This window comes from Gadus macrocephalus, chromosome 6, assembly GCF_031168955.1.
Source record: "Gadus macrocephalus chromosome 6, ASM3116895v1".
Classification (NCBI taxonomy): domain Eukaryota; kingdom Metazoa; phylum Chordata; class Actinopteri; order Gadiformes; family Gadidae; genus Gadus; species Gadus macrocephalus.
In genome coordinates, this window is record NC_082387.1 from 10,510,306 (window position 1) to 10,521,635 (window position 11,330).

Below are 11,330 nucleotides of genomic sequence, written 5' to 3' on the forward strand. Positions count from 1 at the left end.
CACACACACACACATGTGGCGCTCGCACGGTCGTATCTCATTGGCGGGACAAATTTTCTGGGCTGGCAAGGCAGAGATAGGGGAGGTGGCAACTCCCCTTATGACGACATACGGGGAAAATTCCAAAACGGCGCGTCTGAGCTTCGTTTTTTCAAAGGCGGAGCAGAATGCCTAGTGCTCGTTTTACACCCAACGGAATTTCTAGCTACTGGGGGAGCATAGGTAGGCTAGGGGAACGCATATTAATGTTAGAAAACCTCAGAAAGTGAAATTTTTATGCCATGGGATCTTAAGCCATTATGCATCGACCAACACAAATGTAGCCTTGCTCATAAAGAAGCTTTAGCCGGTTCTGATACAAATATCAGATAATCTATGATTAAATAAGATATCATATGATAAGAAGATGATAAGATCAGGTTTAGAAGTCGTGTCCCAGAATCTCCAACATATAAAAGAGAAAGCGACATAGATTTGACCAAAATGAATTAGGATTTAACAGGACTTCAACTCTCTTGAGTCTTCTCAATGTGGCGGTGTGTATCGTAACATAATTATGATACATTCTGATGTGCAGGCCTATTAACATCATATGCAAATGGTAAAACTAGATAGATACACATGCAGTGGCTGAGTAGGTTGCCAACGCCCCTTTCTGCACAATTACTACTGCAAGGTCTTAGTCAGCGGGAAACAGTGAAAAGAAGTCAGCAATGTTGCTTAGGGTTTCCATTGGTTTTATTTAGAAAACACAAATAAACAAAAAACAATAGAAAATGCAATAGAAAACATATGATGAAATACACAAAGCAACACTATTAATAATTCAAGGACAGAAGTACAGAAATGTAAATTTAATTAGGCTAGAAAAATAGCCTAGGTTATACAGCAATAAAAAAATAGAAACTATTAAATGTTGAGTGGGATGAATTTAGTGGTATCTAGTGGTAAAAATGCATATTGCAGCCAATTAAATGCCCCCTCACCCTCCCTTTTTTAATGACTACCGTGTCATTGGAAAGGGCTAGGCTACTTCTACGAATGCATCAAGGGATGAGGTTCCTTGAACGATTTTTTTCCCAAGACTGTGCAAAAATTATAATTATGGATCCGAATGGGACTGCACACAAATGCCGCGATTTCCGACGCAATAATTATATCCGCACCATTATGGAAAGCTGTAGCCGGCAAATAAAACATTTGAACCCATAACGATCGGTTATCTTTGTTATTGTAATAGTAATGTACATACTGCTCCTTTAACAACATTTCTCTAAGCAATCACATAGGCTACATCTTGTTTTTGGTCATCCTATTAAAACTGATTCCTATACTCATTGAATCCTTTGTTCATACTTATGCTAATGACATTTTACACCATGGGGGATGATCGCTTCAAGCCCAATGGTACAGTTAAAGAAAGCAGAGGGAGCAAATGCACAGCAACGTTGTAAAATGGAAGTTCCATTGGTCATGTTCATTGGAGTGGTCGCCTTTACACTGCAATGAAAGACCACATAGTTATTTTTCTGACTATCTCTCTGTATGACCTTATGTTAATTAAGATGACACTTTATCAAGGGTTCAGGTTGAAAACTGGAAAAGTTTTATGCACTTTATAATTATGAATAAGGTGTAAAAGATCTTTAGAATACACACACACAAACAGTACACAAACACCTGTTGTATAGCTGGCAGCAGCATTCAGATATCTCAGTGCTGGTATTCCATACAGAGATGTTGGCGAGCGCTCCAAACACAGAATCACACTGGAGTTCCGGAACGTATAGAATACCTGGGAGGAGTAAAGAGACGAAACAAAGACCGTGGCCATCATTCTTTTGAGCCAAATACCACTGTGGGTGCAACACCAGGGTCTCTACGTCCCTGGTGAGACTCTCACAGCGGCCTTCACTGTAGGGTAAGTTCACTCCTCTCCTAAAATATGTACATCAGGAGGGTGACAGTGGCGACCAACAGTGGCTATTCGGCACAGAATTCGGCATATCATTTGGCCTTAGTTCAGAGAACGAGGAGACAGCTTTACCTGCGATGCATGCAGTCATGAAACAGGCCACGCTTCCTGCCGTCAACGCTCTGAGGCCACAGTCGGTGAAGTCTGATATTCTCTCTGGAGCCAGGGTATCTGGAGGTGCGGGGAGATTGGATAGTCCACATGTGATGCTACAGCAACGTCAATACTTTTTTATTTATCTATCTGCCTAATTAACCAGTTAATAGGTTCATGAACTGGGTTATTCTGTTCCAAACTCTAGTGGATAGAGGGATGATTTGAGGAGAAGCAGTGTGTCAGGATCTTACTCATCACGCCAATGATCATCCCCAGGGAGCCAAAGTTAGAGAAGCCACACAGAGCATAGGTAGCTATGGTTTGGGAGTGAATCTGAGGAGAGAGAGGTTGCTTCAGTCCAATTGTTGACTGGACCATTATATTTATGCAAGCGCAGGTTTTTTAAGAGATAGCAACAATGGGATTTCCCTTCACATCGTGAACATATATTTCCACATAATGCTGACAAAACTGATCTATAATTAAAATATTGATATAATTGAGCAATAGGTTTTCATTCAGCAACTGTCCAATTGTTAGAGGGTTTCCTAAATATACTGCTAAAATTGTTCAGTTGTTAGGAGACTTACTGATAAATTCTGCTAAACGATTTCCAAGTTGTTAGAGACTTACCTATATACTGCTGATTGTTTTCCGAGTTGTTAAACGACTTACCGATATATACTGCTTAACGATGCCCACATACTCAGGCTTCCCTTCCTCCCTATTCTTGATGAGCACAGACAGCCTCTCATAGCTCACAAACTCGTTCAAGAACGTCTTGATGCCAATCAGCTCGCCCACAATGAAGCTGTCCTCCCACGATACGCCCATAACGAAGGCCAGCGGCGCAAACACATAGGAACAGATGAGCTGAGGAATGGGAGAGAAATGAAAAGGCTTAGAAACAGCTAAAGTGCTGACCCAGAGTTGTGGGCCAAAATGTAATCTCGCAACCAATGAGTTGTAGGGCAAAAAATGTGGGTGTTACATTTACATTTAGAAATGTTGCACAACATTTTATCAAGGGGTTACTGTTCTAAGTGGTATGCCGTTTGCCCATTTGCTGAGATTCAAACAAAAATTCTAAACTCATTACAGCAACTTTATAAAAGCTACATAAATAGAAAGAATATACTGCCGAAATCAACTGCTGGTCATGATTTGTGGGCCACAACTGTACGACTGCATGTGCGTGCGTGCGTGCGTGTGAGGGTGTGTGTGTGTGTGTGTGTGTGTGTGTGTGTGTGTGTGTGTGTGTGTGTGTGTGTGTGTGTGTGTGTGTGTGTGTGTGTGTGTGTGTGTGTGTGTGTGTGCTTGCGTGTGTTTGTGTGTGTGTGTGTGTGTGTGGTGTGTGTGTGTGTGTGTGTGTGTGTGTGTGTGTGTGTGTGCGTGCGTGCGTGCGTGTGTTTGTGTGTGTTTGTGTGTGTGTGTGTGTGTGTGTGTGTGTGTGTGTGGTGTGTGTGTGTGTGTGTGTGTGTGTGTGTGTGCGTGTGTGTCTGTGTTGTACTGACTTACCGAAAAGCTGAACTGTGGATAATCAAACAAGGCTCCCAGCCAGGACAGAGTCTCGTCCATGAAGGCTAGTATGGAAACGAAAGCGATGAGGTTGACGACTATATTAGCCACCAATGGCGCAGAGGAACACGCCCCTTGAGCTACAGCCTCCAGCAAGTTGTTTGTCTCCCTGATAAAAAAAAAAACGGCAATACCAACATCAATGATATACAATGGAGAATGACCTTTTATTCCCATCAAGGTCCCTGAAGGTCACCTGTGTGTTAACTTCCTGTTCATGGCTTAGCCTCGTTTCGTCTGTCTCACCCTCTGGGCATCTTTATCTCCCTGCTGACCTTGGCAGGCTCCGTCTCCGGCCAGAACACCTTGGCGATGGCCAGGGAGGCCGGTGCTGACATTATGGACGCTGTCAGGAGGTGAGAGGCCTCCACCTATCAGAGCAAAGGTCAGAGGTCGGGTCGATGGATATAGCAGGGGAGCTATTGAGGTGGATGTGATTAAGCAATGCACAAGCGTGTGTGTGTGTGTACGAGTGAAAGACAGCGAGAGAGAGAGAGAGAGAGAGAGAGAGAGAGAGAGAGAGAGAGAGAGAGAGAGAGAGAGAGAGAGAGAGAGAGAGAGAGAGAGAGAGAGAGAGAGAGAGAGAGAGAGAAAGAAAATGGCTCATATTACTTTTTATCATATTATATTGTTGTATAATCATTCTTCAGCATTGTCAACAAGCTATTAACTGCTATTGACCGGGGATAATAGCAATATAACGAGGATGCATGGCTTCCTTTACCCCCAGGGAGATATAGGCCGCCAGGATGCTCCCAGAGACGCTAGCGAACCCACCCGCCGTGACGGCGTGGATCTCAGAGCGGGTCATCTGGTGGATGTACGGACGAATCAGGAGCAGGGACTCGGTCTGAGACAGGGTGGGCGAGAAAAACAGAGAACTTTGATTTGAATCGAACAATTGAAAGTAACCACTGTGGATACAGCAGAGTTAGTGAGGTAGTTAAAGTTAGGACCAGGAAGCCCACACCTGTCCCAGGAACATGTTCCCTGCTGCAGCTGTCGATTCCGTTAGAGAGGTTCCCATGGATACATGCATTACAAAACCAATCTGCACAAAGAAGAAAACAACAAACAAAACAACAAAGTTAACAATCAAAAAAAAAAAAAAACTATAGTTGTATATGAGCCACAATTACATACAATTATATTCATATTCGTAAAACCCCACACTAATAGATAACATTCTGAAATTATAAGTAATAACACCCTCTTTGGAGGACATTTATTTTTCAGTGCTGTCTCAGTGAATCCCTAAGTAATGGCTGGTTGCTCAAAGCAGCCATGTGCTCACCTTCAGAATGAGCCACTGCATGAAACCCACGTGATAGAGGACCGAAATGATGGTGCTTACAAAGACAATAGAAGGCATCACCTGCAGAGAGAGAAACCATCATCATGATTTTAATCAATTTTAACCTCTGCATTAGCCTACCATTATTGCAACCATCACCAATCATTATGATCTTCATCTTCACCATTACTATCCCCATCTTCCTACTTGTGGTTATCACAGCAATACCAGATCATCACATTTATTACCAATATTATCACCTTCATCATTATCTCCACCATCATCATCATGGTCATCACAGCCATCATCTTCATCATTCTAGTGTGTCCGTGTGTATGTGTGTGCATGTGGGTGTGTGTGTGCATGTGTGTGTGTGTGTGCGTGTGTGTGTGTGTGTGTGTGTGTGTGTGTGTGTGTGTGTGTGTGTGTGTGTGTGTGTGTGTGTGTGTGTGTGTGTGTGTGTGTGTGTGTGTGTGTATGTGTGTGTGTGTGTGTGTGTGTGTGTGTGTGTCGATTGTATCGTACCTTGAATGCAAAGAAGTGATCCTCATAACTCTCACCAAAAACCATTTTGGCCCCAGAATTTGAGTAGGACAGGAAGGTCTGTGTGAAAAAACAAGATGTAATTATGATAATAATCTCATCATACTTACTACTACATACTGAGAAAATCAACCTCATCTGCAACTTATATGATATGTTTACAACACTATGTGACATATTACTATATACTACTACATACACTAGATTACATCAGACAAGACCAGACACATTCTTAGAATTAAAAGATGTCAGATCTGCATATTCTATCAAAAGGAGAAAGTAATCACGATCCGGCATTTAGTCAGTGTACATTGGTTTGTATAGGTGTGTTTTTGTGATTGTGAGAGCAGGTGTGTACCTCTACTTTGTTTCCCACCCACTGTAGCGCTTTTAGGCCAACATCCGTCCGGAGCATGAGCAGACCAAAGACGAACTGAAGCCCAACACCCCAAAACAAAGTTCTCCAATGGATCTACGAAAATTAACAAATACAATACTTCACTTCATAGCATGTGTCTCTTACTAACATATTACAACATTTTACTACATGTTGAGTAAGTTCATATATAGGTTCATTAGCACGAAAAACATCATCTGACATCACTTTTGGTGGACTATGCCACGAATCACTGACGCATAACAGTAAATACAAGCACCGGAATAGAAACCCACAACATACCTTCTATTCATTACCCAAATAGTGAAGGTGTGTTTGGGTGCCAAGTGTATGTGTCCGTGCGTGTGTGTGCACGTGTCTGTGGGTAAATGAGTGTGTGTGTTTGCGTGCATGTGTTTGTGTTTGTGTGCGTATGTTTGTGTGTGTTACCCTGGTGGGGCATTTGGAGAAGAGTGCCATGAGCAGGATAAGAACCACCAGTCCAGCAAAGGACACCAGTTGCCTGGTTCCGCTCTTGGCCGTGTCAAACACAAGCCAACACAGCAGCATCACCAGTAACACTGCATACACCACCCTGGCAATTGGAAACACCATGAGCCATACCCTTTGTTCCATCAGAGGCTACGAGTGGGTTGAGGGACGAGTTGCCTCATCGCAAAACACTGTAAGCTCAGTTGTAAAAACAGCACATGGGGGTAATTAAGCACATAAAGTTATTTCTCACCATTTGATCCAAAACCAGTTGCCGTCCCACAGCTCACAGAGGGCAGAGAACTTCTGGCATAGAAGGTCCCCGTAGCGTTGCATTAACCAATCCCAGGCCAGAAAGGAAATGACTACAATTGTGACTGCCAGCAGCTCAACAGCTTGTTTGTAATTCAGAATACAGGCCGCTATCAACATGGCAGCATAACCTGGAAGAATTGGAGGAAGATGCACGTTAATAAAGGAATCCCCAGGCAGGAAATTCAGGATGTGCATATAAACATACATTTCTGTGCGCATTGTGGACACTCAAAAAGCAGGCGGCAGCCCAAAAGAATGTGTAAAGAAGCGTGTGTGTGTGTTTGTGTGGGGGGAGTGGATGTTTGTGTGTATTTGTGCTTTATGTGGTTAAAAACAAACAGTGCAGCAACGGCGGTCTAGTTACCTGCAAGTAAAACTAGGAGTAGGGCCAATATAATCCTGTCCTTGTTCTTCATCAAGCAGGCCTCTGCCCACTCCACATTCTTCTGTAGGAAACTGAGCACACAGGAGACGAGAGAGAGAGAGAGAGAGAGAGAGAGAGAGAGAGAGAGAGAGAGAGAGAGAGAGAGAGAGAGGAGAGAGAGAGGGAGAGAGAAAGAGACAAGAGACAAAGAGAGAGAGAGAGAGAGAGAGAGAGAGAGAGAGAGAGAGAGAGAGAGAGAGAGAGAGAGAGAGAGAGAGAAGAGACAAGAGAGAAAGAGAGAGAGAGAGAGAGAGAGAGAGAGAGAGAGAGAGAGCGAGAGAGAGAATAATCAATGCCATTGTTTCTAAACTGAAACCCAAACAATGTTTGTGAAATAGTCTATCATGCAAAACCTTTTTGGTTGGTCGTCGTGAGCATCTTCTCCATCTTCAGAAGTCAGGTTCAAATCGATGCGGGTCAGATCTTTCTCCTTCAATACAAATGTACACGTCAACGTGCAAGCATGTACACACACACACACACACACACACACACACACACACACACACACACACACACACACACACACACACACGCACACACACACACACACACACACACACACACACACACACACACACACACACACACACACACACACACAGATAAACCAGTAGGCGTAGTACAACCAGGGGTAATGATACTGCAGAGCATTTTTCAGGGTTATGCTTTTTATAATGACTATTTAGTTCACAGTTTTTTGTCTATCTTTCTTTCTTTATTTCGCCCCTTCTTTCTTTCTGTCTTGTAACACATGGGCCTATTTAAGGAGAAGATCCATTCCAACAGAATATATGTCATCACCATATTGTACACCTCAACCTCAGCCTCTTTTTTACGCGAATAGGCAGACTCACTTGTTTAGGCAAGGCAAGGCAAGGCAACTTTATTTATTTAGCACTTTTCATACACAAGGCAGACTCAAAGTGCTTCACATATAAACATTGTCATGCAATAAAATAAAATAATAGATAAGTAAAAGAAAACATATGCAAGAAATGAGTAAAATAGAAAGTGCAATGTATTTAAGAGAAAATTAAATTGAAAGTTAAAACGGCTTTTTAGTAAGTAAAATTGAAAGTGCAATGTATTTAAGAACAGATCAACAGTCTCTCTGGAACCCAAGTCGGGACTACAACCCGACCTAAAGGAACTTGGTCCTTTCTCTGGAACTCCAATCCAGATTCTAGGACTCTAACCCAGACAGAACTTCGACACAAACTCAGGACTCTAACCCTTATACAAACTCAGGACTCTAACCTTTATACAAACAAACTCAGGACTCTAACCCTTATACTCAGGACTCTAACCCTTAACAATATTCTAGGACTCTAACCCAGCTTCTAGGACTCTAGCCCGGACCAAAGGCCTTATTCTTATTCTAGGACTCTAACCCAGCTTCTAGGACTCTAGCCCAGACCAAAGGCCTTATTCAACAAATTCTGTTTAGTGAAAGCATGGCAGCTATGAGTTTCAGGGTCGCTAGTTAATTAGCTCTGACCTGACAGTATATGTTTGGTTTTGCATGCTGTTAGTAAGCTTATAAAAAACGAAACATATGCTGCCTGTTCTGTAAAAAGTTGCTAGTAAACATGACACGCACTGCACTGGAGTTCTCCAAGTATTTTATCCCCTGATGGGTTCTACCCCCACTGTGTACGTAAATGCTGCCTTTGAAGTTGTAAGAAATGTCGGGCATTGATATATTCAAACCTACCTCTGCCAAAAAAGCATGGTTGTCCTTCCCTTTGTCAGGGTGGCTCTTTGGCACTGTGTTCATCTCCATGCTGAAGCCTCAGAGGTATGCAGAAAGCCCTGCTCCACACTGAAGGCTACACCTGTCTGGGCTCTCCACGCCCTCTCAGGAACACACAGCTCACTCTCCTCTCCCCTGTTTCCTCTGTTCCCTCCAAGCACATAGGTAATACATTGAATGACCTAGGGGAGGAGTTCTTCAGTGAAGGACCTATTTGCTTGAGATAAACAGAATAGCAGTTTGCTGTAAACCTTTACACCGTCTTCCTTTGTCTCGTTTTTAGTGTTTCCGTTCTTCCTTTCTCTCTTTCTTTCATTCTTCAACATTTGAACATTAGTTCCCTACACACGACAGATGCTCCCACGGCGAGTGGTTCAACCAATAACCAGATGAAAGTCTTACTCATACTTTAGTTATTGAATACCTGGAAGTAAATAGAACTAAATGAGTGACAAATGATTACATTTGCTGACCTGTGGGGAAATAAAATTAGTAGTCAACACCAGTAACCACCAAGCCTACTAGAAGGCCAATCCAAGAGGTTAGGGTCCTTGACAATCACAGCCAAGTCTGGGTCTGCTCAAGGCCAGCAATTAAACATTGCAGATTCACAGTTCTGTCATGAGAATAAAATCATTAATTCATTTGCAGTGAGAAAGCTTTTACACTCATTTTACATTGATAGTCTTCTCAAGCTTAATCCATTCCAAAATGTTGCTGTCATTTTACATCCATCAGAAGACATGCCAGTGTTTCCTCAGAATTGATGGCCAGACGTTGTTATCAGGAGAATTGTAAATTTCTGTCTTGTTTTGGTAAGGGTTGATGATTGTCTAGTGTCCCATTGCTTCAGTGGTTTTTAATCAATTGTGATAATCCAGTTGGAGCACAGGATCAGCGATTAAATTCCTCCAAAAAACATTTGGCAAAAAAGCTACGATTCTGCACTAACTATTGATCCGTAGATGCTCGGTCGGTAGAGGTTGTGGGCTGAGGCCAGTTTGTGTAAAGAGAATGGTGATGGAATTTATCCAGTTATTTTGTGTTTGTCAATCATGTTCTTCATGAACAGGCTCCACTTCCCCTCAGCACTTGCCTTCAGCCTTAAGTCGGTCCTTTGAAAACATGTTGGTTAAAAGACTACTCTGGTATCAACGTGAGTGTTGTATTTGGATATTGCCCCTTTGTCAAAGTTGATATGCTGTATGTTTAGCTGTATCTAGTCCTATATTAGAACAGTATATGACATTGTGTAATAGCTTAAATATTGTAGTTGCAAACTACCGTTTAAATATCTCTCAATGATCATTTAAAAAAACTAAATCTAACATGAATTGCAGTGAACTCACCGCATTGATTTCATTAAACATTTCAATTCAAATATATATTGCTGCTTAAAAATAAATGATGTCCGGAGAAAATAGGCTAACCCTAACCCTCAACCTAACACTAACCCTAACCATATTGTTTAGTTCGTTCTTATTTGTTTGGCAGAGAATTGACAGTTTTAAAATATTCGTTTAAGGTGTTAACATTTCAAAATCCAAAAGAGGGCGCTGTGGGATAAATCTCAGCGCGAAGAGTGAGCCGACATGCAGTGGATGATGGAGCTGGGATAATTTCACAAAATAATCGTTCACCACAAAATGATTATCCTATCTTTATCATTAGGGATGACACGATAAAGACCTTCGTTTTTCTTTTGCATTTTCTAACTTATTCATCATCTCATTGAACGAACAGTGGTATGTTGCTGCAGTTTGGTCAGGGTGTTATGGAATTTATTTACATTGGTGCGTGTGTGTTTGTGTGTTTGTGTGTCAGTGTGTGTATTTTCTCTTTTGACACCCCCCCACCACCCCCCACCCATACACACACATACGCACACACATATACACGCACGCACACATACGCACACACACACGCACACACACACACACACACACACACACACACACACACACACACACACACACACACACACGCACACACACACACACACACACACACACACACACACACACACACACACACACACACACACACACACACACACACACACACTTTGATGACCAGAGCACTCAATCCCTTGTGCTTTGTCACAAACACACCAGAAAATAAAAGTGATTGCAAACAAACTATTTGCAGTATATTTCCTCCCATGAGGCGCTGCTGATCCGAGTGTTTGGTACTAATGGCGAATTACCTTTGTTGCAACCCCCACCCCATCCCTTCACGGTATTCCTAATTGTCATTCTTATATTGGCCGCGTCGGGTAGCTAGCATCCCTCCAGAGTGACCAGGCATGGCTTTATAATTGCCATCTTTCATTCACCGGCACTGCTTGTGCGTCACCGCCGATGTCATAGCGGAGCCCAACATATAGACTGGAGGACATCTGAGCGTCATAGCGGAGCCCACCGCATATACTGTAGACTGGAGGACATCTGAGCGTCATAGCGGAGCCCACCATATAGACTT

At 42.6% G+C, this 11,330-nt stretch overlaps 1 protein-coding gene across 2 annotated transcripts; it reads right to left on the minus strand.

The window, feature by feature from the left end:
* Positions 1-726: 726 nt before the first annotated feature.
* Positions 727-9,004, minus strand: LOC132459480 (solute carrier family 28 member 3-like). 2 transcript variants are annotated; one of them, XM_060054052.1, is made up of 18 exons: positions 8,811-9,004; positions 7,447-7,523; positions 7,034-7,125; positions 6,608-6,797; positions 6,313-6,457; positions 5,845-5,958; positions 5,469-5,546; positions 4,944-5,024; positions 4,620-4,700; positions 4,374-4,499; positions 3,896-4,020; positions 3,590-3,758; positions 2,747-2,944; positions 2,323-2,404; positions 2,048-2,146; positions 1,681-1,795; positions 1,323-1,500; positions 727-1,085 (listed from the first exon to the last, which is right to left on the minus strand). In XM_060054052.1, exons 1-17 carry the CDS (start codon positions 8,877-8,879, stop codon positions 1,362-1,364), a joined length of 1,980 nt encoding a protein of 659 aa, XP_059910035.1. In that variant the 5' UTR covers positions 8,880-9,004; the 3' UTR covers positions 727-1,085; positions 1,323-1,361. The 2 variants fall into 2 exon arrangements, with proteins under 2 accessions (XP_059910035.1, XP_059910034.1); XM_060054051.1 differs by having other exon boundaries at positions 727-1,500.
* Positions 9,005-11,330: the final 2,326 nt, after the last annotated feature.